Here is a 27,130-nt window from a genome sequence, read left to right on the forward strand (position 1 = left end):
CCCCTCTAAACCCTTCCCCAAGTTTGTGGCCCTTCTCTGGACACTCTCCAGTAGCTTTATATCCTTTCTATACTGTGGGACCCAAAACTGCACACAGTACTCCAGGTGAGGCCGCACCAGTGCGGGGTGTGTAGAGCGGGACAATTACCTCCCTCGACCGGCTCTCAGTGCAGTGCTTGATGTGCCCCAGGACACGGTTGGCCCTCTTGGCAGCCAGGGCACACTGTTGGCTCAAGTTCAACTTGCCATCAGCCAGAACCCCAGGTTCCTCTCTGCATGGCTGCTCTCCAGCCTCTCGTTCCCCAGCCTGTATGTGTGTCCGGGGTTGCTGTGTCCCAGCTGTAAAATCCGGCACTTGCCCTTGTTAAAATTCATACAGCTGGTGATTGCCCAGCTCTCTAATTTATCTAGATTCTCTGCAGGGCCTCTCTGCCCTCAAGAGTGTCCACAGCTCCTCCCAATTTGGTGTCACTGGCAAAGTTTGTTAGCAGTCCTTCATGTCCTGTATCGAAGTCATTGATGAAGATATTAAAGAGCACCAGCCCCAAGATGGATCCCTGCAGGACCCTACTAGTGACTGGTCACCAGCCCAATGTAACCCCATTTACTGTAACCCATCAGCGAATTGCTCACCCATTGCATTATGTGTTTATCCAGCTGTATGCTGGACACTTTTGTCCAGGAGGATACTGTGAGAGACAGTATCAAAGGCTTTACTGAAGCCCAGAAAGATTACATCGACTGGCTTCCCTTGGTCAACTAGGTGGGCAACCTATCATAGAAAGAGATTAGGTTTGTTAAGCAGGACTTTCCTCTCATGAACTCACGTTGGCTGGAACCAATGACTGCATTGTCTTCCAGGTGTGTTTTGATAACTCCTAGAATGAGAATGATCCTCTCCATAATTTAGCATGAGACTCATGGTGACACTCTCCCAAAAGGGAGATAACACCAACAAGCTCTCCAGTGGCTCTGTGGGCGGTAGAAAACACTAGTCCCATTTCTTCCTACAATTCTGTGACTTACAGTGGATAACTGTATAGTCAGGATTGTCATTGTTTTCATTGCACATGTGTACAAGCTTCTCCTGAATTATTATCGCTATGACACACAGAAGACCATATGCAGTTGTAGAAACCAGGGAAGGAACTAAAAAAAACATTAGGTGGAATTATAAATGTCTGAATCTCAGGCTTTCATCCAATTGGCCAAATATTTTTATGCAATGCATAGAAACTTAGTTAATCTTGGGACTGACACCCTTTATCAAATTTGGCTAGAATTAACCATTGTGATCACATTTATTGAGGGAGGGAAGGCAAATACAGCCCTGTGGACATAGACCAAAGATCCTTTTCAAATAAAGCTGAACAGCAGCTGGGCTCAGTAGTAGTTTGGTTTTTAGTTATATTCTTGCTTCTAAATTAACAATAAAGTGAACAAGTGGAAGTATTTGATGCCTTCTCTGTCTGACAGTCACCCAAGAGTCCTACATTCCCTTCTGGATTCTCCTACATCACATCCTTCCCCTACAGATGAGGCTACATGCAAACCCACAAACCACAGCTAAGACCACGCGGTCCTGCACTCACTCCCCTCACCTGGTGAGATGGGGAGAAAAACTCCACAAAGGGATCGTGGGTCAAAATGAGGGCAGAGAGGGTTCACTCACCAATTACAGTCTCAGGCAACAGACTAGACGATGCTCTTATTTTTGTTTAGGTTGATGGTCTTCTTTTGATCAGGCCAATGGTCTCTCCTGATGGTTCTCTCCTTTTTCTTTTCAAACCAGTTCTTCCTCTCATAAATACGGATTTGAAGAGGCGTTTAGCTATTGCTAACTGTCTCAGCCTGGGCTAGAGGCAGGTCTGCCTTGAAGCCAGGGAAGCTTTGTGAAGCTTCTCCCAGGGTCTATCAATGTAGCCTCTTCCCCCACTACCAAAAACAGCCCCCCCACAAACCCAGTGCAAAACATTGAATGGGATTATATAGCAGCAGAAAATTGAGCTTGCAGCAAATAAACTACTAAATAGCTCTGAAGATCAAGATTAGATATTATAAGTGTATTTATTTTATATTAATTTTATTCTCATTTAGTTCACTTATGAAATAAATGAATCCTAAACCATCCCTAAACTAAGTCCTTTTCCATGACCACTCACACTGGTGAAATACGGTGCTGTCGATTTTGGCGATGCCCTACGTACAGACAGTAGCAGATGGGAGCATTTTTTTGAACACACATCTGCAAGACACAATGACTTTAGCATTAGAACTTTTTTTCTGTGTAAAAAAGACTACAGAGATTGTACTGTTGCTGAGTAACTACTGTCGATGATGAAAAATTACTAGAGTGCTTTCTCAGTGGAGAGGCAGTCAAATATAGCATAATTTTAAAAAAGCCCACATAGCATTCTTAGATTAGATTTATAGAGTATGTAAATGTTCTTTGCAAATCCATTTGTATTTGACTTTTTGATACTGACAGTCCAGCTGTCCTTAGTGGCAGAACCCAAGGTAAAGTACTTTACTTCATTTGCTGTTTTATATACTTTTGATCTAATAGATCTCAAATGATATAACTGGGTAGAAAAAACAGTGCTACCTACACTGGAAGGGTTTGGAAACCAACCACTTTTCTCATTATTAGAAACAGTCCCTTCACTTCATGTTTCAGTATGGGTGGGTAAGAAACCTGTTTATGTTCTTTGGCTAAAAGTGCAGAGTTGCCATTTCTTAAATTCCCTTTATAATTTCCACTAGTTCTGAATGCCCATGTCCCCCAGGGAAAACAAACAAACAAACAAACAAACAAACAAACAAAAAACCACAAAACCAAAACACCAAGCTAGTTTAGGGCTCTCCTATATTGTTTATACACTCTGTTTAAAATGTTATCAAGTCTTTTTTAACTTTTTGTATGTTTAAAAGCAGATTGTTTCAACCACTACTTCCTTATTTCACCTCCCTTCCTCTTAACTCTTTAATATACAATCTCTTAGATACTCTTGCTTTTCTCCTTTGTTTACAGTCTATGAATAAGTTGATATATGCATCTTCCCAACCAAACTGGAGTATGAAAGCTGTGCAAATTTTCAAGTAGTTTCTCAGCAGAAAAGCGAGACAGAGTTGAAGAGATGACAGTAGTTTGGTAGGAGTGGGGTTTTGTCAGGCTTTTACCACCAAGAATGTTACGGTCTTCTCATTCACCCTTCTAATAGTGTTTTGTTTTGACAAGTCTACATCACACATTACATTGGAAATACTAGGACTGCTTGCTTTCTGCCACCACACAGCACTAAAAATTACCTGATCATCTGGTATTTTCCTCAAACCCTGTTGTTGACAGTAATGCCTCCACAGACCCACTGATACAAATTAGTCATACCAGCAATGACAGGATGTCACAAGAGATAGCTGAGGTCTCGTGCTGGGGCAAGGAGGTGTGTGTAAATTACTCCGTGTATGTCCCTTGAGCCTGGCTCTGTTTGAAAGCAGTAGGTTAGTCTGTGCTCTGAGACCAAACTGCCCCGTATTGTAACTCCATGAGTTCAGCTTTCCTTTTTATTGAAGTCCTTTTTTCTGGCATTAAAGGGGAGAAAACAGCTTCCTAGGTACCTTCCAGTGTAATTGCCCCTCTTATCCATAGTAAGTGTAGTAATTGTAGTAGTTAAGTGTAGTCAGTGTAAGTATAGAATCTATATTGTCCTTCTCCCATCCCAGTCTGGCAGGAAGGTGGCGTTATATAAAGGACCACAGCAAGAGAGGAAAAGCAAGTAGATACCTATCCCTGTGAGCTGAGACTCATCATCCTTCTTTAGACAACCCAGAAAATCATAGAATCATGGAATCATTTTGGTTGGAAAAGACCTTTAAGATCACTGAGTCACATGCCTGTAATCCTGTGGATGCTTAGAGCAGTCTCTGCAGACTAGGGATGTTTACCTAATCTGATTGGAACCAACCATTCTTGCAGAAATGCATTAACCACTATGTTAAAGTTATTTATCTAAAATTTATCTTTACTTTTCTACCTGAATTTGTTCCAATTTGCACGGTGCAACTGGGATATAAAGTTAATGGGTGAGAAAAAAAGACTGTAGTGTTTCATTCAGTACCTGATAGGAGAAGACATCCAAAACACAGTTCATATTTCAAAGTAATTTATATGTTTTATATGAAGTGACTAATATAAAATCTTATTGCTTGGTGGAAGATGTAGGTTCAGATCTTATCACTCTGAGGAGAGAAATGAATTAATATCTCCCACTTCCCTATTGAGTGGTATTTGGGAAATGTGAACAGTACTGTTTTTGCTGGTTTGGAGCCTTCCATTTTTTGTGATATGACTGATGCAAATATCTCACTCCAGGAGAAATTTCAGTTTTAATACATGGTTGTAGCTACAGGTCTCCTTGAAACCCTCAGCAAAGTGTTGAAAGCTGACGCTTTCTCAGGGACCAAGGTGTTTCCTGTTGTCTAGATTGTTTACCTCTTGGTGTCCTAGTTTTCTGGATCTCATTATAAAATGCCTAATTGTGAGATGACGAGGTATGGGACATCTCAGCTGGGGCCGTGGAGACTCCTGGGCAGACAAGTGCCTCTGTCTACTTGTGTTTCTACAACCCAGGGTAGAGGAGGTGTAGATGGTGGGTGCTCTAGGCTCTCTTTGTGGATTTGCATTCTGTATTATCTGCCTCCAGATACTTGTCGCTTTCCTGTGTCTTTGTCTTTTTTTGTGATTGAGCAAAACTAACCACAATCTCTTTTTACACCTAGTTTCTAAAGAAGCTCTTTTAACTCATTTTCAGCTGAACTGTGGCTTTCTTGAGCTTCACTTGTAACAAGAACAAGACATCAGAAATCCAGTGTACAAAGTCATACCCTGTCTTTTGTAATATGAGATATTCAGTCATTTGAGAACCAGAAAATCCTACTATACCTTACAGTTTGTGGAGATTTACCCCTTAGAATATTATTGCACTATTATAATTTAGGTAGAAGAAAAGCACTACCTGTAAATAAATAATTTTCTGTTTTGATAATTGATTTGTGAAGTCTTATTATTCAGGTATCACAATTTAAGGTACAAGGAAGTGCTCAGTTTAAAAAAAAAATCTGAACACAATTTTGACAAATGCAGTCCCTTGAACAGGGCTTGAACTGGGCATTCAAAATGATGGCACAAAAACTCACTCATTCAAGAACTTTCGATCATAACTTTTGGATTATTTTGTCAAGCTTACTGAATTGTTTTAAGAAGTCACTGAAAGGTTTGCAGAGATTATAGCATAAGAGATCTTGGTGCCTTGTCTGGGACAAGAGTAGTTGTAAACCATGAGAACAAGTCCACTGATTCCAGTAAATTAATATTAATTAATTGAATTAATACTTTCTGTAAATTTTGATACAATACATATCTAACTTATTGAGGCATTTTAGAAAAGAAGATAAAATCTTCTAAGTAAATGGATAGTGTATGACAGCAACAGTTTTCATGTTGGAGTAAGCATGCAAGTATTGTTTTTACAGGTTGCTTCTTCAGTTAAATAAAAGTTGGTGCTGTGCTGGCAGTTTCAAAAGCCACTTGTTCTCCTTATAACACTTGGAGCATTTACAAAGCAAGAAGCCATATTTCTTAAACCATCATCAGGGAGGCAACTGAGCAGTGCAAATATGTTAATATTATATATTTAAAAAAAAAAAATCACAGTAGGAAAATGACTTTTTAAAAAGGATCAAGCAAGTGAAAGAAAAAGCACTGGAGTTGAAGAGGATCTGATTATCATCCTCAAGGACACAACTACAGTCTTGCCATCTCTCAGAAGAGTCCTGATTCTTAATCACCTATCTTGTTATTGCAAGAAGAGTGTTTCACAAAAAGATACAGAGAAGTCGATAACATTTTTCATCTCCTTACTGGCATGGCTTTCTGCCTCAGCCCCCTGCATCCCAGCACTTTGGGAGTGCTCTTCGAGTGCCAAAGCCATCAATTTACACAGATCTGATCAATAAGGTGGATCCTTACTCTAATCTAAAAAGTCATAGTGTTTTGGTTATCATGCTGTCACTGAGAGGTCACTGACATACTGATCTCCTGGTCAAAGTATCATTGCTACTTTTTCATTGACATTTTTGGCAGCAGAAAACAAGCTTTCTTCTGCATTTGCTTTTGCAGAAAAGTGCATGGAAACCAGTAAGGAGTGCTACTGCTAAGGACTGTTTCCTCAAAAATATCTGTCTGCCTAATTCCTTTTGAGGACTTAGGCCAAAATTAGCATCTTTCCCAAATATTGTTTTGCTGCAGGTGCTTAAAGAAACAAGAAAAAAAGGGAAATAACTATGAGGCAAGCAACAGCCTGACCTTTAATTAAACATCAACTAGCTAGTTTTCACTCTTTGCTTCTGTCAGATTATGAATTTGAGTATAGCAAGTAAGAACAAAGCAAGAATGAAATATGATCCTATTATTCTTGAAGACTGCAAAAGTTATTATTTCATTTATAATTAAAATAAAAATGGCAATGGCAAAGAGTTGGCATGTGATGTGACCTAAAAATAGGAGACTAATATAAACACATGTTCAGTCTAAAAAGTAGTCTGTCTTGTGATTAGTATGACCATTTCAAAATATTTCCTGTTGTGACTGTATAACCTTTAAAAAGAAAGGATAGGTTTTAGCTGATGAATTGCTAGGTGTCTTCTCGTTCTACTAGTCTTGATAAAAAAATGGACAGATTTATTTTACATTAAAGAAACAGGTAAAAAAAAAACAAAATAGCAAGCCAAGGTTTTTTAAGTAGAGTAGTTTATAACATGATGTAAGAGATGCTCTAAAAACTATGCAGTGCACAAACAAGTAACTTTTATGCATAGTTTATAGTATGTCTTAGAGGTAACATCTATAGAGGTGGTGTGGGAGTGGTGGGAGGTTAGAACTGAGGAAACTGCTTTTGAAATTTGTTTTTTTGTGTGTGTATAATTTTTTTTAAGAGTTTCAGAGAATTGAAAGAGGAACCTGCACTGAGCAGCTAGTCCTAACTTGTACAAAACTTTCCCCACATCATGTGATGAAACATCTTTTATCACTGCACTCTTATCTTTGGTATCTGATATTTTAGAGCACTATGGCTTTGCTCACCTGCATGGCTGGATGGATGATGCTAGAAGGGGCTGTAAGAGTTTATTTTGCCTTTACAGGCTAATTTACAAAAATGTAATGCACAACCTTTACTTAATCCCAAACCTCAAGAAAAGGGTTTTATTTTAAAGCTTAAAACTCTGCTTTCCTTTTCTTCCACTCTCCTGCTCTGCCTATGCATATGACAATAAGGCAGAGCAAGAGACAGAGAAACACACACAGAAAAAGAAACCACACTAAAGGTGCTTTACCGAAATTTACATTGCCTTTATATTTTTAGAAAAGACTTGCTGAGATGTTAAAATAAAAAGGGCTTGGACCTGTTTCCTTCAGTAACCTGAATGAGTTTCAAAACACTGGCTTTTTCCATCATTTGCTTGCCAAACCACATTAAAGTCCCCACGGGCTGTCATGCTAAGTCGCTATCACGGGTGTTGGTGACTCCATCTCACACGCCTCACAGGGCCTCTCCACTGCCCAGCTGATGCCACCCAGACAGGCAGGCTGGCCACCACATGCACGTCCAGAAACTGTGCCCCAGCCCCAGGTGGGTTCAGAGAGAGCATAGGGAGAGCTGGGGAGAGCATAGGCTTTGCAGGTCTACGGGAAAACCCAGAGATGGCCCTGATCCCCTGAACTTCCCATGAGCAAACACAAGCCATGAGTCCCAGAAGAGAGCTGGGAACTAAGTAGTAGCAATAATTAAATGACCTCCGTTATTCTCAGAAAGAGAAGCGAGAAAGTAGTTGGTGCTGATCTTCCTTCGCAGCGGGCATGGGGGCAGGTTGTATTTTCAAGAGCACTGTCCTATTTCTACTCCCAGGAAGCTGAGGGCATCCTTGGGGTTTCAGAAGAGAAGGTAGCTGCTGTGGGGGCTGCCAACCACATTTCAGCCACTGCCAAAGCATCAGGTGCCTGCCAGTGAAGGGGCTCCCAGTGGCAATTCTCCTTCAAGATCTGTGGCACTACAAGAGTGAAAAAGGGAACCAAAACCTTTCAATAGGGAAGCCCTCACGAGAGCCTAGGTTTCAAGCTTGCCATTTTCTACTAAGTCTCATTTCTCATCAGATATTTCCATGTATTATGCATTTCTTTGGAGCCAACAAGTTGTATTTTTATGCTATATTAATGCTAGTAGATTAATCAGCTTCAGGGAAAGTTTTTGGTCACTGAAACCATGCTTCTCTGCACTGTTAGCTGACAAGAAGGCTCCCTGGTACAGATTTGGTTTGTGCTATCTGACTTCTACCCACCAGCTCCCACACACTATCACCCTGCTGAAGAAGCCTGATAGCCTGGGCAGAGTCTGTCCCTGGCCAGAAGACCTCCATGGCAGAGAACAGTGGTTATTAGTACCAAGCAACACTGAGAGTCCTCTACTTTCAGTAAGAGCGGTAGCCCTTCTGGGAACAGGAGAAGGTGATTTTAAGAAGAAAACAGATTCTTCAGTGATATTAGGATTTCCTTTGGTTTTCTCCAACACCTAATTCTGTACCCATGCAGCAAAGGGCCAGGCTCAGAAATAGGCTTCCCTCTGTGCTGGGCTTTGCAGTCATCCAAGCACTGCTTGTGTCAACAGCCCAAAGCAATGGTTGGAACAACCTGGTGTGTATCTACTAGCTGAGCAATTTAAGGATCCAGAAAAAAAAAAACAAAGAAGAAGCTCTATCTGCTTAGTCTTTCCACTAAACACAGGTAGGGTCAAACCTCACACACAGACATAGAATATTTTTTAATTAAGCAGCTGAAGTTGTAGAAATTTATTTGTGATAAGCTACAAGCCAAAGCTCACAGGTGTTCTGATGGGGGAGCAGAAGTCCCCAGGTCAGTGCATCTGCCTCTACAGAGGCTGAAGATGACAGAGGCTGGAGACAAGATCTGCTTCTCCTCCTCTTGTGAGGAGCTTCCATCTTGATCTTGAATGGGTGGCTTCCACGAGGAGTCAGGCTGTGGTGCCTGAACACACCCATCGCACCTCAGTGCATTTGCCAGCTTGTTTAGGGGTGGTTAAAGGGTTTTGTTATTTCCATATTGTTTGCTCTCGCATCTATTTTTCTATCCCATGTGCTTTGCTGCCACATTTATCGTCCTTGTTACGTGATTGATGATACAGTCCTGCAGTTACTGCCTTCAGTCTGTGGAAATTCTGTCTCATTTGTTGATGCAGCTGAATTGTTTACTGGATGTGACACAAAGCTTCCTGTAATACAATAGTACGGATCCTTCAGTGACATGGCCTTTTTGGCAGGGCTGTATTAGCGTGTGCCCTGGCAATACCATTTCCAACAGTTGCCTTCTGTCATCAGACTTCTCAGATGCCAAAGTTAGGTTAGATTCCCAGCTGAAAACCTGAGCAATCGGCCTCAGCATTTTTACATTTTTTACTTATCTGCAGAGACACAAATACCTTGTTTTTGTTGTTTTGGGTTTTTTTTTCCTGGCTGACGCTTTTACATGATTTGCTTCATACACTTCACACGTAGAAACTGTTTGTCTGGTTCCTTCCTGGACTTTATTAGTCCTTTTCCTGTCCTTTTTTCTAAATGTACAGAGGATTTAATAACATTCCCACCCCTAAGCATGTGTCATCCTGACCTATAGGCTTTTCTGTGCCAGTTGGCTTTCTCTAGTCTTTAGTTTAAAAACTATAACCTTAACTTTTAGTAACAGAAGCCTTGCTCTGTTTTGGTTTAGGTCAAATCATACTTTCCTGAATAGGCACCATCTGAACTAAACATTTCCTTTATTTTTAGTCCATTTATATAATTCCCTTATGCATCTATTTTCAGTTACACACTGAAGCTGCAGGAATACAGTAATATTTCAGAGCACATCACTCAGAAGTCTCTAGAGGTCTTAACAATTCAAATTTTGCCTCCAAAGATCTTCTACTGCTTTATTATTATTAGTACCTTTTTGGAGTATAATTGTACCAGTCTTCAAAACTACCCTAGAGTTTGTCTTTACATATCCCATGAGTTTCACAGTCTTCATCTCCAACAGGCAATTTTCACACTAACTGAAATACCAATAAAGCCCATAATCAGCACCCCAAGGGCTATAATTCCTCTCCTTTTTGTCAGGTGATATTTTAATTTGTGCCACTGAAGGACCTCCCATCTATAAGAGTTTTTTCTTCATCTTGCCATTGCTCTGTCAGTAAATGTCCATTCTCCTAAGAAGGTCAGGGATTGCTCATTCGTGGTGGGACTGCTCCTTTATGGTATACTTGCAAGTTGCTTCAGCACATTTCTTTTTTTGCTAGATTATTGTATTCATTTTATTATGTTAATAGGTTTTAGCAAAGTAGAAGGAGTTTATTTTCCTTTTCCTTTTAAACTACTTGTGTGAATGGAAGTGTTTGTTTTGTCATTTATAAGTGCCAGAGGGTAAGAATATTGCATTTTCTTTTTCCACACTCTAATTCTCACCACAGTCAAGTTCCTCTCTGCCCTATAGACACATTTTGAGAGCTCATGCCACCCACAGGCCCCTTTCTTACTCTGACAAATCCATATATTTTGCCTGATGTTAGACCCCAGCCTCAGCTGGACATCAGCTAAATCTTAATAGTTTGATCCATGCCAGAGATGATTAATTAATTAGCTGCCACAGTGTGTGGCACCTCATTGAAGACTAGGCCACATCAGACCACATTTGGAATCACCTAAATCTTGCATTTGAAATACATGGATTTGTTTTGCAATAATAGATTAAAAGTTCCAACTTCTCCAGTCTAGGGGCTAAGCTAAACAAATTTTTAAAAACTAAAGATCAATAAATAACAAAGCACAGCATCTTCACTGTCATTATTTTTTTCTCAAGAGGGCAAGACTCCAGTAAGTATTTGCAGACTAGAGATGATCCAGATATCTTAGAGCATTTTGGTAGCAATAAAGAGGAACTCAAATAAAGCAAATTACAACCCATCGGAATGTATTTTCTGTTGATAAGAGCAGAGACTAGCTCACCCAACAAAATTAGCTGCAGAATACATTTGACTTCTGCCTGTGATTATTTCATAGGTAACATTCATCTAATAATATGTCAGCATATATCTTGACTATAATTCAGGCACTTGCATACTTCCCAATGCAGGAAGAGTATGTTAGACAAAGATAAAATTCAATTTTTATCTTATTTATGCATTTAAGTTACCTAAGTGCAGTGAGGATTTGAGAGGGAGACCAAAGCCTGAGTATGAGGGCACTTGTAGCCTAGTTCAGCTGAAGACCTGAACTTTGACCTGCTGTCTCACCTGCACTCGAGGACTTTCAGAAGAATGAAACAATAGCAGATGTGGTTTCAGGGTTCTATTCCTGTTGCATCTCTTTGTATTAATGTGATAGCTCAAGTAGTCTCAAAGAAACTGAACAAGAAGTGAAGTTTTTGTTAGAAATCTTTTTTTTTCCTATTTTATAATCTCCGCTTCTTTTATGTTACCAGTCATACCTCTAACTAGTGTCAAATTGCCAAACTGAAGGAGGAAAAATGAAAAAAGTGTTAAGTGGTAAGTCAGGAAAAAACGTTATCACTTATATTGGCTCTTTCTTTTTCCTTTGTGTGCATATATAAGACTACTTTTAAAACTAGGTCATGCCATGTATTTGCTCCTGTAGTTACCTATTTCTGAGGTTCTTGTTACTTGTGCACTGTACTTTTGGGTACATCTGCTTAGCACTGTTCAGGCACGTGTGAATTTATACTGTGCTCTGTGCCAGCCACAAGCAGCACAGCTGCAGTTATTGATGCTCAAGCTACGAGCTTTTGCAAAGAAGCCAACTTTCAGTTCTTTCAGCATGTGAATGACATGAGTTTGCACAAGCTTGGAAAGGGTGAGCTGGCTTCTACCTACCAAGCAAAGAGCTCTGAGATGCTCTGCACACAGCAAACAGAGCTGCCTCAGACTTCCCTGGGAGTTGCATGAATACCAGACCTGCAGGGCTGGTCCTGAGATAAACTAATCCTGGTCATGCCATCTGGGCTCTGTAGCAGTACTGCATGTGCCCTATGTTGCTCCTCTCAAGATAGATGCAGGCGATACATGGCTGTCCTAGTGTCACATGGCCTGATCATGATATGACTCTAATTAAAAGGCCGAATCAGCCAGGGTACCCCATGACTGCAGCTTGAATACTATCAACTGCTGATGGTAACATTGAAAAAATTAAGACACTTAATTCCTCTAGCAGAGAACCATAACCACTTGTAAGACCATATACATGGGCAACAGCATCTCAGGAAAAATACAGTGATACATATCTCAGTAGTACAGATATGATACAGGGTTTGCACTCTGAGCTGTAACAATAAGCAGTAAGAGAAACTATGCAAAGGAAAGAATTGTGACAGCGCAAGATTTCTCCTGGAGATCACCTGAGGTCAGCCCCAATCACTGCTCCCTTCAGGCAAGGCTGGGAAGCATTGTCCCAGACTGCTAGGGAATGAGGAGACAACCACAGCCTGGGCACACCTCTTCTACTGACATACATCTGGTCACCTGTTTTCAGCGGGTATTGACAGTGGATCCAGGGGAATGAGCAGATACAGTATCAGTCCCAGCCACACAAAAGATCTTCCAGCAGCCCATGTTTTCTATCAAAGCCTTCCAGTAAGAGGCACAGTTTGACAGGAAGCAAGGCTCATTCTTTCTGTATGTCTAGGTCTTCTTGACCTTTCAGGAGCAGAGAATGCGATATGTGAGAAAGCTGCTTCTACAGACCCCCTGGTCTCATGCATTTTTCAACCAAGAATCTTTTCACTAGTGCTGGTGTGAGAATCACTTCTAACTGATGTGTGAGCCAGGAGAACACCCAGTCTGCCAGGAGTCCACCTCCAGTATGCTGCAGATGGTGTCCAGGGAGAGAGCAGAGCAGTTGGTCCTGTAACTGGGCTGTCAGTAAAGGCTAAATGAGATGTTCTGAGCAAATGCAGCAGCAGGATCAATAGAAGACAAAATAATTTTTATTCTGTGTCCCAGCTGTGGCATCTTTGCTACACAAATAGTATTATGATCATGTAAAACTGACTGTAGGTTTTAACACACGGGTGGAAGAAGATGAGTGCAAATAAAATAATGCATTTGGTCCTATTCTGTGTCAATTCATTTTCATATGGAAGTTGGCCAGGTCATTTTAAAGCGTCAGCTGAATGGTCTAAGTGTGAAAGTCAAAAATTATGTTTTAGTGGACTACTCCAAGATTTTGACAGAACCTAGGCAATTATGGGACTCCAGGAAACCAGGATCTGAATCAACGGGATGTTTAAAACAGGCTGGATTCAGATTCAAACACCTCCAGTCACTGGAGATCCACTTAATACAGTCAATGGCATCCACACTACCCAATTCATCCTAAAATAGGCACTTAGGTTTCTAGGAATGCTAAAACCACAGCTGTAGCAAAGACCAGCAAGAAAGGTGCCAGCTATACACAAATCCTGTTACTTGATGCTAGCGCTCTGGAAAAAAGAGTTGCATATTCGTGTAGATCTTACATAACAAGAGGAACAATAATTCAGCCTGTATTTACAAGTCACCAGTTGTTGTGGATCCAGTGAGCTCTTAGGGACATGTCTATTTATCTAGGAGGGAGTAAGAGATTTTGTACATACACACTGACACCAACTACTGGAAGCAGTGTAAGAAGGCCTGTCTGAAGATGGCCTACATGCTCAGACAAGTTTTTTGATTCACCCTTGACAATACTGTTTCCAATTTCTGGCCTCAGTACGTTACATGAATGTTAGAACTACCCTACATTCTTTTCTCAAAACATTTCCTAAATACTATGCCAAATTATCCTTTCAGATACACCTGCAAAACTTGGTTGATTGTCCTGTTTGTGGACTCAATCATATGTTAAACTGATCAACAACTATAGACTGTCATATCCTTAGTGCAAGAAAAAGCAATGTGTGAGCTTTTCTGCTTCTTTTTTTTTTTTTTTTTTTTTTTTTTTTTTTTAATCTCTAAAGATAATCTTCAAAAACATGCATGTAGCTTTACCTCAATTCCTTTTTGGACTGAACAGGAGAGGAAACATTCAAAGAGAGTTTCACAGAAAAGAGAGATGAAAAGATAGAAAGTGCAGGTTTCAAATAGAATATATATACATATACACACACATGTTTATATACGTGCATATATATATATACATATATATACACACACATACACATATACATATTTATATATATACACGTTTGCTGTAAAATCACAGAATCAGTGAATCATAGAATGGTAGGGGTTGGAAGGGACCTCAGGAGATCATCTAGTCCAACTCCCCTGCCAAAGCAGGTTCCCTACAGCAGGTTGCACAGGAAAGTGTCCAGGTGGGTTTTAGAGAGGAGACTCCACAACTTCTCTGGGCAGCCTGTCCCAGTGCTCTGGCACCCTTACAGTAAAGAAGTTTTTCCTTAAGTTTGTCTGGAACTTTTGGTGTTCCAGTTTTTGCCCATTGCCCCTTGTCCTGTCACCAGCCACCACAAAAAAGAGCCTGGCCCCATCCATTTGGCCCTCACATTTCAGGTATTTATAGACATTGCTAGGATCCCCTCTCAGTCTTCTCTTCTCCAGCCTGAATAGTCCCAGCTCTCTCAGCCTTTTCTCATACAGCAGAAGCTCCAGGCCCCTCATTATCTTTGTGGCCTTCCACTGGACTCTCTCCAGAAGATCCCCGTCTTTCTTGAACTGAGGAGCCCAGAACTGGACACAGTACTCTAGATGTGGCCTCACCAGGGCAGAGTAGAGGGGGAGGAGAACCTCCCTTGACCTGCTGGTCATACTCCTTTTAATGCACCCCAGGATACCGTTGGCCTTCCTGGCCACAAGGGCACAGTGCTGGCTCATGACCAGCCTGCTGTCCACCAGCACACCCAGGTCCTTTTCCACAGAGCTCCTCTCCAGCAGGACAGCCTCTAACCTGTACTGGTTCATGCAGTTATGGCAAAATGCCAATCAGACCATGAGATTCAATACAAGACCATCACGTTTTCTGAAGATCGAGGGATTCTGTGTTGAGAATCTGTCATACTGTCTACCACAAACACCTTGTGTCAAATAACTGTTACTTCTTTTCCTGGCATTTGAGGTCAGAAGGGAAATGGTTGACTATGCTTTTTCCTCTGTCTTTCACAACAGCTATGTGAGGCAATTACTTGTAGTAGGAAGTAATTGCAGACCGGAAGCCATTGTCTGTCCCTCCTGGGCATAGAAAATATTTGAAAGATTTAAAGTTAAAAGGGAAATCAGTTCATGTGTTATTTAAATGGGCATTTTCTGTGGTCAAAGCTCTATAAAAATGTGTAACTTTGCCATCTTGCCATAAGTCAAGGGCAAGCTACCTGCAGGAGGCCCCTCTCACACAGGATATCTCCACACTACCCAGGATGTCTGTCAGAGTGGTTAAAAGGAGCTTTGCAATCTGCTTGTCCATGGCCATGCACCATGTGAAAAAACCTGTCGTCTAATGAAGTCATGGTTCCTCGCCAAGCGTCAGCAATATTTCAGCAACTGCTTGCATGCACGTTCTTCCTCCAGGTCTCGTGCAAGACAGCATTATTTCACCAAGAGGCAAGTTACCTTGTGCTGTTGGGAAATAAGAGCATGCACGTAGGCAGTGACCACAGAGGAGTATAAGTCTTGTAGAATGAAAACCTGAGCTGTTAGGTTGAATCCTCAAAGATGGTTGCCTTAGCTTTGCTAATCTTTTTAAAAATATCAGGCTTGAAAGACCTAAGCTGACAAAGTCTGTGTATGTAGGAAAGACCAACATATATATATATAATATCCTAGCTGTTAGCCCATAAAATGGAACATCTTTAAATCCAGTTTACGTTGCTTACTCTGTCTGAAACTTAAACCAGCCTAGAAAATCTATCAATGGAGTTACACAAGTTGGGTTTCAATTGACCTAAGGTTTTTCTCACGGAATTTTTAAAAGCTGACTCTCTTGCACACAAATAAAGAAAACTGCAAACTGCTTCATTTTGTGGTGTAACTAGCATTTAGTCATAGAAGCACACTTCAGATGCCGAGTTTTTGTCAATATTGGCCCACAGCCTTACTATTTCCATAAACCTGACTACTGCAGAAATGAACTTTTTAAAGACCACATTGACTAGTTTCACTCTGAACAGGGTTATTGACACAGATGATAGTGGTTGTGTTTATGCAGACTTTATCTAAATTAGGGTGAATGTTGCTAACACCAGCACTAACTTGTGTTTAGCAAAGGTGAAGGTTCAAGTAAACTAAAATTCAACCATCAGCAAAACTGCATAGTACAGGACAGACACAGGAAATGTAAAGGTACATATGTGCAGTTAATTTTACTACTTAGCTAGTTCTGAAGAATCGGTACAGTATTTCCTTGTGATGTTTCTTTACCTCTCACCTGTTTATTTAGTTTTCACACCTAGTAAGATTTCTTTGGTTGAATCTTGGAAACTGCCCACTTGTACTCTCTCAGACCAGAGAAGGACTCTCTAATAGGCAGAAATGACTGGATTATTTTTCTTCACTTTTAAATGAAGCTGCTTTTGTCTAAATTGATATAGCTAACAAGCTCAACAGGCATGTACCCCTCTACTACACTAAAGCTGGCAATGCTTCTACATTGTCTTACTGAGAAAATAAGAGGGGTTTTTTTACCTCTCAATGTGAAATCCTTGTGGAGGGAAGACACTCTTGTTTTACCTTGCCCTAACCATTTGAGGTCAGATCTATAACCACCATAGGGTTTACTTTGACTAGGTGTACCAAGATAAAGACTGAAGTTTGTCTCCGCAAGAGTTTTTGATTATTGTAGTGATTATAATGTAACTCTTTCATTGTAAAAAAAAAAAAAAAAAAAAGTCATCTTTTGCAGTGAAGGCATACATATGGTTTTCTTATGTCCTTTATCTGAGTCTTTGGTGAAAAATAAGAAATAAAGAACAGTTTTATTTTTCTAAAGCTAAATGACATAGAAGGTCAGGAATATTGCAGCTAGTTAGATGTTTTCAGATTTGTTTTGTTTGCTCAGAAATACTTGTGCACAGAAGTGCACAGAGGGTCAAAGTCCCATTTCCCAAATGTATTTATTTGTAAAAGAAGATAACCTGAAGCCTAGTGTGAAATAATGCCTTTGTGATAAAACAACTACAGGCTCAGTAACAGTTTCTGATCTTTGAAGTAATGATACTCAGAACAAAACAACAGAAGCAGAAAGAAAAAGAAATCAGCAAGAAGAACAGGGAAGGCCCAATACAAAGAAGTTTTTTAGAAGACTTTCAGATCTTTACTGAGTGAACCAAACCTCTGGCTTTTAGAGATGTAGAGAGGTAACCCTACAAGCTAAAATTTGCATGACAGTTTATTGCAAGGATGAGAAAAAACCATCCAGACAAAACCTGAAGCCTCTTTTGGTAAAGCTCATGTTCAGTTTAAGGAACACGCAATCAGAGAGGCACTCATTTACATTCCTCAGCTTGGTGAACTTGAACATTTGCAGAAGTGTTTCTCTGAATTGCCTCAGTGATGCTTTAGGAAGAATAACTGAGATGTGTTACAAAAGGGCATTTTTTCTTTTTGTTCCTCATACTAAACCCCCTTACTCTATCTAAATATCAAAGTGTTTGTCACTTTCCCACAACTCAAGATGACTGGCTCCTGGCTCCTTGCCTTCCTGGCTCCTTCTTCTCCTCATACCCAGTCTACAATAGAAATTAAGTGTCTGCTTTCTGTGTTTGTCTAATATTCTTTCACCTCACTAGCAATGCAGACAGTCCAGGAGAGGTTGAATCCCCAGCAGGGACACTGCAAACTGAGGATCCCTAAGTTTTCACCAGTTTTAGCTACATTTAGGTAGATACAAACTAAACCTTTACCTCTTGTTACTGCTTTGTAACAGTATTCAAATGAGCAAATAAAAATTAAAAAATGCATTTTTTGAGAAAAATCCAAAATACATTCTTCAGCCACGTTTATGTTGATTAAAAACTGTTAATAAGATTTCTCTAAGTGCTTACAATAAAATCTGTGCTTTCATTTTGCTTCATTCTGAATCTATTTGCAATTAAGTTGAAATTGCATTTCAGTTTGTTTTTCCTGTAAGCTGAAACATGTTATCCTACATTCTTCATCTGGAAGGATGTCTTTGCAAAAGTGTAACAATGTCAAAGAATTTATGAAATAAAACCTTTTTGTTCTACACTATAGACAGGTTGTGAACAAAAAATTATGAAACAGAATAGATTTTGGAAGGCTTTCTGTTGCATGATTTGTTTTGAGATTTATTTTTCCATCTCAAGTCATAAAACAAATCACAAAACTTTTTATAAAATGGTAATTCTGGTTTTCATTTTGCTCACAGGCTTTTCAGTCTTTTTCACAGGTGCACTTGACATCAACAACAGGAAGAGAAAAGATGTAAGAGAAGAAACAAATCAGTTTTATTTAGTAGTCCCCTAAAAAGAAAGTAGACATATCTCTATTGTTATTCTTCCATGGAAAAGAAATAACAATATACAGTCCTCTTCTGATTTTTTTACTGTTTGATTTTCAGTGTACCCTTTGATGTTTTATTTGTCACCTCTTGTCAACTGAAGGGAAAGGAATCGCCATTTCTGTCAAAAAGGCACTAAGCAGCTTTCACCTTTGCTTACAGTTACAGCTCAGATGAAATCCTGGCATTACTGAATTTCCAAGTGAGCTTTCTGTCCAGAGTGCTGTGAGTACTGTCAGAGTCAGTGAGTACAAAGAGGAACAAAAAACATCCTACCTGGCTTTAGTGAGGGTTACTTCAGAGGGTGTAGGCACATTTAGTACCTAATATAAAACTTAAAATACATTCATCTGCTAAATGCTTCAGAAAAGAGGCAAGTAGAAAAGTTCAACATTTCTCTTTCTGTGTCAGAAGATGGAGGACTGGTATAAACGGCAGTAAAACTGGATCTTCTCACTTGAAGAATCTTTATTATTTTTATTTCAGTCTACCTGCATGTCCATTTGTCTGTCATAGTTTAAAAATAGCTCTCCCCCCCAAAAAAAAAGCAAAACCATGTCTTTGTAACAGGGATATTTATGTAACGGAACTTTATTTTTACAGATTATGCATATGAAACCTTAGCTGAAGATTGATGTTTTAAAATTATCCTGCAACAAAGTTTCTCTACCAGAGAATCCATGAAAGCTCCACTGATTTGAATTGTGTTGGAAACCTGCAATTGAAAGGAAGCAACTCATAAAATGTAAGCAGAATCTAATTCTAAACCTCATAAAGATTACTTTCTCACTTGTTTTATGACATTTTGAAGTTAAACCACAAGACACAGACAGAGACTGTGGTTGCAGTGGGGGAAGGACATAAAGTTACTCTGAACAAGGTGAAAATATAAATACAGAGTTAACTAAACCTAAACAGATGCAATAATGGGTGCGGTGAAATACGTTGAAATGCTACATTGTGGTTCCAGCAGCTTAACCTGGGCATTTAAAAAGCAAAGCATCGCAAGCAAGGGTGAGTCAGGGCAGGAATTTCTGATGGCCCAGGCTTCCCTGAATGAGGAATTCAGGATTAGAGCATCAGAAAGATTTGGCAAAAGGAAAGACAAACTTGGAAGGAACATTTTCTGTAGTCCACATTTCCCCAAGAGGCTATTTACCCTCAAGAATGACTTGTCACAAGTCTTGTGTGCTTTGCGTGACCCCTCCTCCCCTGCAGAAGAGATTAGGGAACCATCACATCATTCTTTTGCTCCTTGTGATGGACATCTTCCTCACCAAAAACCATGCCAAGGGGACCTACCCTTTTTGCAGAGCTCATGTAGGCAGCTAACCACAAAATCTGAAGTCTTTCAACCCCTATTCAAGAGACATTTAAATCTGGGAGGCACTTGTGTTTTACTGATGGCAGGGTTCCACAAGTGCATAACATTTGTCTTTAGCCAGGCCACAAATCCTGACACTGTTTTGTGTACTGCAGCATCTGTGCGTACATTTTTTTATCTTCTTCTTATCAGAATGTGCTCTTGGAAAAAGCAAGTTTAGGAGAAAATATGTTTGTGACTAGCCTTATCACAAAACTGAATGTAAGACATATTAAATAGCCTTATGACCAGTGTGACAGGTTTAATGGAATTTTTCACCTGTACTCCTACCTCCCAAGTACATACAATTTCTATAGGAATAGTATCAAGGGATGAGATCCCTTAGCCAGGGAGAGTAAATACCTTTCAGTTACAAAGGTTTATTATTAGAGCTATGTAGTTGCTTTGATATAGATAAAACTCTTCTGTTTGTTTCAGGAGGTTATGGGCTGTTAGGCACAAAGGAGTGTCACTTGAGAAGGACTTCTGAGCCAATAAAGAATTCATTAATAGGTATTTACTATAGTAAGTCATAGATAGAAGAGCTTAAATAGATAGCATTTTATTTTTTCCAAGAACTTTATGTCAGTAAGTGCTTTTCCAAGTTCCCTTGAAAACTGAAGAGTTAGTTTCATTCTTTATATAGCTCCACTAACAAGAACACAACTTCATCGGCAGTGGATTTGGCTTAAATGTTTTTTTGCAGTTATGATCATGTGATGTGCTGATTACTTTGAGTATGTTTGCTCTGTGTCATGTGCACGATATGCTGCCATTTCTCCACTCTTTGACCCTGTACCTTTGTGAGACTGCATCCCTGTACTTGCAGCTTAATGAAAGTAAGCACACATGCATGTAGCACATTAAGGGGTAAGTTCCTGTTCACAGCTGCTAAATGCTCCTACACTGTATAAAATAAATAACCTAAACCATAAGCTATTGTGTCTGCCAAGAAAGATCTATATAGGCCAGACAGTGAAAGCATGGTTTTGCTTTGCAGTCTGCAAAACGTAAAATAATTTTGCAGAATTACAGGTGATGCCAATAAGACAGCTGCAAACAGAATATTCTTTACTAACTTACATCTTACAGAAACTGAAACTCAATAGCTTTCCTTTTGGTTAGAATAGGGCTTGCTACTTCTTTGACCTGGTCCCTTCAGCCTGTAAACTAGTCCAAGCAACTGCAATCTGTCCTTGGTTCTTGATTATACACGGTGTTTTCTTTACATTGTGTTTATATCATTAATGTACCAAGAATAACTAATTCCATGTTTTCCCTTCCCCAACTAAAAACAAATAAATAAATAAATAAATAAAATCCAGCATTTGCTTAGAATGGATCACTGTTGAGTTAGGGGGGGAAAAAAAGTCAGAAATTACTGTGTATTACAAGAAGCAAGGTCATGCATCCAGAGTAGATAAGGTGGATTTAGCTGATGGAGATCCTATGGTATACTGTTCTCATGCAGACATCAATTTAATTTCAATGTGATATGTGATTTTCTTTATGTTACAATAATGTAAGAGGTGTGATAACATATAAACTGCAGAAAGTATCAGAATGACATTTAGCAGGGAAAAAGTAGCTGTTCAAAGCTATGAAGAAGTGAGGCTAGTAAAACTTTACCATGATTCAGAGGGAGGAGAGAGTTTTCAGGAGATAATTTTAATGGATTCAGTTCATTCAGAGATAATGTGTCAAACTACATAGCGCTTCTTTTTAGTTTGATTAATAGAAGAAGTATGTACTTAATTTGTGTTTTGACATATTGCTTTTCTCTTTTAACATTTGTCCTCTAGGTTTTTAAGCCAAGTGTCCATGATATGATCCAGCTGGCTTATAGGGATCACAACCCCCTTGTGAATAATGGTTGAAAACAGATCCCAGCTGGACATTGAAACGCTGGCAATGCTACAGAATAAAGCTATCTCCATCACCCTCCCAGTTGTGTATACATTGGTGGCTATGATCAGTATCCCTGGCAACTTGTTCTCCCTTTGGGTGCTCTGCTGGCACATCAAACCCAAAACACCTTCTGTTATCTTCATGATCAACCTAAGCATCACAGATCTCATGCTGGCCAGCTGCTTTCCCTTCCAGATTTCTTATCACATCCAAAATAATCACTGGAGCTTTGGCAAGACTCTCTGCAGCCTCGTGACTGTGATGTTCTATTCAAACATGTATTCTTCCATACTGACCATGACCTGTATCAGCATCGAGCGGTACATGGGTGTGGTATATCCCATGAAGTTGATCAAGTGGAGAAGAAAAAGATATGCCCTGGCTGCCTGCCTAGGTATGTGGATTTTCTTGCTACTAGCCTTCTACCCACTAGAAAGCACAGATCTGACCTATGAAGTGAAAGAATTGGGGATTATAACCTGTTTTGATGTCCTCAAATGGGATATGCTGCCCAACTTCACAGCCTGGGTAGCCTTTCTTCTCACGCTATTTGTCGTGCTCTTCCTGATCCCTTTTATTGTAACAGTTGGATGCTATATTGGCACCATTCGGAAGCTTATTCTGACATCAAACAGGTATGGTAACAGGCAGAAGACTAGATCCATATACCTGGCGATGATAGTCCTTCTGGTATTCGTCACTTGCTTTGCCCCCAATAACTTTATCCTACTTGTGCATATGATCATCCGCCTATTTTATGGCAGGAGTTTGTACCCTGCCTACAAGCTCACCTTGTGCCTCAGTTGCCTCAACAACTGCATAGATCCCTTCATTTATTATTTTGCATCTAAAGAATTCTACCAGAAATTCATGCAAGTGTTTCGTCCTAAAGTTCTGCTCAGTGACAGTCTGGAAAACAGAAGGGAAAGCTTATTCTCTGGCAGGACCATGTCAGCCAGATCGATGTCAAGTGGACCTATGGATGGGTTAGATGGAGTAAAGGTCTACTTGCAAAGGCAGGAAAGTGTTTTTTAGCCTTAGACATCCCCAGAAGAAAGGCACCTGTGGGAGCCATGACCAGACACAGAAAACACTTATTTTTTGAATGGCTACCCTCAAAATACCTTGTTCCAGTGACAGAAGTCAAGCCATACTCACATTGCGCATCCTACTTCAGTGTTTTCTGGTAAGAAATGGAAGCGTTAAAGAAACCGAGTCTATTCAAGAAGACACGTAAGCAAACCCAACACTCATAATTATGGGTTTGTCCAGAACTAGTACTACTGCATGAAAACAAGGGATAAGTTTTGAACAAAAATTACTTTCAGGTTGTATGATCTCAGTGTTTAGCTAAAGGCTCGTGATTTTCAGTGAATGTGAAATATTGCTGTATATGAATTAAAGCATACAATGAAGTTGTATTTGGGATAGGGGAGTTATTTTTCTAAGCAATGTGGTATTTGTTTGGGTTTTTTTAATGTATTGCTTTCTCTCTTGTTGTATTTTTATAAAAGAATGAGTAAAAATAGCTTGTCATGTTACCATTAATATGTAATGCATAGCCACTGTGAATTCACCACAACACTCATCCAGCTGTTTATCAGAACCAAACCACACTTACCTTTGAAAAGGTTAGGTTGACTCATATTATTTATTTCAATTTTGTATAGCAAAATATCTCATACAATTAAAAGAAAGCTAGAACTAATAATGTTTGAGACTACTTCAGCTGCTGAGTGAGCTGTATTTTCATTTCTTGAAGTTATGATATTCTCAGGACAGTGGGGAGCTGTTGATTTAAGAAAACAGATTTTCTTAAATCTTAGTAGGTAATGACCTACTAAGTAATAATTGACCTAATATAATAATGCTGCTGCTCATATGTGATTGGTACCAACAAGTCATTTTTACCAATTCACTATAAGCTATATGCAGAAGCACCACCCCCCTCAACAGAGAATTTAGCTTTATACAGTGCACAGACAGTGAGTTTATCTTCCTTACAGTGATGGTGTGAATTATTAACTAGATTTTTAGCTGGATATATGAGAATTCAACCACAGACTGGAGTGACTCTGTGCCAGCAGAAACGAGCTGAAAACCTGTCCCTACGGCCACATATCAGAAACATACTTCCTTCAAGGTGGAAAACAGAAGAAGAAAAAATTAAGCAACACTTGAAAATGGAAGATGAACCAAATACCCTGGAAATAGGCCATGGCAGGTTGATTGTGCAGTCCTGTGTTTAGGACCCCTCTCTGAAATACCATTCTCCAGCTTGTTTGCATATACTGTGTTATGTTTTAATTCTTCTCACATCTCAACAACCACCTGTGTGCTTGGAAAGACAACTGCTACAGAATATGTACTGGGGACAGACTAAAGGAATGCTTTCCTCTAGTATTTACAGCTTTTTACCTACCTTTGGCCCTCATTGACAGTGAAGAGCCAAAAAAAATCTGACAGAGCCAGAGAAGTTTCCTCTCACAAGCAAGACAAAGCTATACAGACTCCTTTTGCTGCACTGCAACTGCATCTGATGTTGAGCAGAAGGTTATCTTCAGCATCGTGGATAGTTGGTTCAGACTGCACAGGCCAGGTCTGCCTTGAGCAGACCTTTACTGATTTCTGAGCTTCTGTGCCTAAGTAAAAGACAACACTCAAGCCCTTACAATGTCTTTTTTCTTTGTGTATGACGTAATTAAAACACAATTTTCCACCACTAATCACCACAACTTTCTTCACAATAGAGCTAGATAACCACAAAATAAAGTGTGAGATATTTGTATGTCCTATCTTCTGCTAAAGTATCATCAGTTATTGGAGCAGGATAAAAGCAGGTAGACATAGCACTACCTTTCAAAAGCCATCTAAAGTGTTTTGTGGCATTTCAGTGTTAGTTTTAATTGATCTGCATATTTTCTGTGCACAAGGTGAACTTCATGATACTCAACCCAACCAAACCTTCCCAACAATTTCCCTGGAAGCCACCCTGCGCTACCAGCCTGTGTGTTGGGTGTGTATGTGCAGTGAGATGGGCTTGCTACTTTAAATTGCCTCACATGTGCTGAAAGAGAGGAGCCCACTGAGTATGTTCCAGTGTGAGCCTGAAGCTCTGAGCTCCTGTGTCAGCTCTAGCACATGCTCCAAAATGCTTTGCTTGCACTAGGACCTCCAAAGAAAGAACGATAACTCTTCCTAAGCCGTCCCGCATCTGTCAGGCAGAAATTCAGCTAGTTTACTTATGTTTTGCAAATCTGCATATTCATTTAGCAGTGCATGGTTTCTCCTTGCTATTCAAGTCCCTTCACTATTCATTTTCACAGAATTCCAGCTTTCTCACTACCAAAACTGTTTGTAGCATTTTGCTGTGGCAGAAACCTTTTTGGAGGCTATAATTTTTAATTTTTATTTTTTTTTTTTGGCACGCAAGTATTGTTACAATGAAAACTATTACTTATCCTAGTTCTAATGCAGATTTTCACTCTGTCTTATCTTGAACCTAGTCCTCAAGTGCTTAGTGCCTCATCAAATGTGCTGCAATGTGCCTGAACTGTAACTGACACCAAATGGAGCCAAAAGGGCAGAAACTTTGCACTTTGGACATCAACTGCTATATTTTGAAAAATACTGAATTGCTTCTTTTGCAAGAGAGAAAAGATCCTCACAACTGACTGAAAATGCTATTCTCTCCAGCCTCATGCTGCTCTTCATAGCCCTTCATCCCTCTTCTAACATTGTCTAAAAAGGAACAGGAAGGATGCCTCATTCAGGTACTTCTTCATGCCATTTTACTAACTAGCCTCTAGTTAGCTCAGATTAGGCAAAATTCCCATTCAGGTCAGTGGGATTGTTCCTTGAGAAAGGAATACAGAAATGAACTCAATGATTGCAGTCTTTTGAGTTCAATGGTGTATACTGTGAAGTTTGGTAGGGAGTTTTTAGAGAGGAGGAGAAGAAACTGTTTTTAAAAGTGGCCCAGCATACTGTTCTTTGACACTGGAAATATGTCCTTGTGGGTCACCATAAGGTAGCAAGACTTCTACCCTCCTTGGTCAGTGGGTGTGAGTTGCCATACATATATGTATATATATACATATACACACACACATGTGAAAGACCGAAAGAGTTAATGTATGTCTCAAATATTATAGCAAGACAAATTCTGCAAGTTCTGCCCAGCAACAGGTTCTGCATAGCACAAGGCAGGTTCAGCCTAGCAACCATAAGAGAAGCCATTTACAGTTGGACATAGAAGGCGTGTTGGAGGATGTGCAGTTCAGTGTCCTGACACGCTGAGCAAAACAACTCACCAAATATGGCCAAAGGTCACACAGAGTTTATTTGAGGAAGGGGCTCATGACCACCAAGACCCCCCAAAAAAGACCCACCACGACCACCCCTCACAATAGCATCTGTGCAGTAGACCAAGAGTTACATATGTCCTTGATGGAGGGCGGGGTTGGACTGTATAAAAGGCACAAACTCAGGGAGTCACTTGTGTGCCCACCAACCACCAGAGGATCGCTGATCTTGAGATCATCGTGGCAATCCAAGGTGATGATATCTTTCCTTATCTCTTTCCTTTCCTGTCTCTGTCTTTTCCTTCGTCTTATAGATGTTTCCAATAAGAACCCACATTGCCAATGTTTTTACACTTTCCAAGCTCAGGTTGTTTCCATTATAAATAAAACATTTAACTGGTTGTTTGGTGCCGTTTCACCTTAATTTAGGATTTGCAGAGCCTTAGTCATTCTCCTCCCACCTCTGAGGTGGGACATGATGACACATAAATGTAGATTGCCATTTGAGAGGTTATTAAGAAGTTCATGTCTATATTTCCTTTGGTTTGGGGAATATGGGCCCGGGGCAATGTGCTTACTTGATTGCCTCTGTGGTTAATGTAATTTTACTGAGAAGACATGAATGTTTAGGTTTCTATTTAGTTTTGGGTTTTGTATTTTTGTGGGATTTTTAATTATTGTTTAGCAATTTAATCTATGAATGTGCTTGGATTTTTTTGTATATATAATAATTAAAAAAAAACCCCAAATATAAAAAGGACATGATTTAAGATTCTTTCCTTTGTTTGCACCTGCCATTTGTGAATAAATTCCAAGATTAGAAGAGGGCAGGGAAACCAAGTTATGAAATAAAAAAAAATTCCATTTCCCATTGCTATTATGCTTTTCTTAGATTTCTGTGTCACAGAATCACAGAATCACAGAATCA

General features: G+C 39.8%; 1 protein-coding gene across 1 annotated transcript in view; it reads left to right on the plus strand.

Annotated features, from left to right (window-relative positions):
* The window catches only part of P2RY8 (P2Y receptor family member 8), a 32,340-nt gene extending 9,264 nt beyond the window's left edge, over positions 1-23,076 (plus strand). Inside the window, exon 3 of the mRNA XM_010175291.1 lies at positions 21,793-23,076. Within this exon, the coding sequence (XP_010173593.1) occupies positions 21,860-22,933 (1,074 nt within the window). The 5' untranslated portion in view covers positions 21,793-21,859 and the 3' untranslated portion in view covers positions 22,934-23,076. The remainder of the gene's footprint in view (positions 1-21,792) is intronic.
* Positions 23,077-27,130: the final 4,054 nt, after the last annotated feature.

This window comes from Antrostomus carolinensis, unplaced genomic scaffold (assembly GCF_000700745.2).
Source record: "Antrostomus carolinensis isolate BGI_N321 unplaced genomic scaffold, ASM70074v2 scaffold5519, whole genome shotgun sequence".
Taxonomy (NCBI): domain Eukaryota; kingdom Metazoa; phylum Chordata; class Aves; order Caprimulgiformes; family Caprimulgidae; genus Antrostomus; species Antrostomus carolinensis.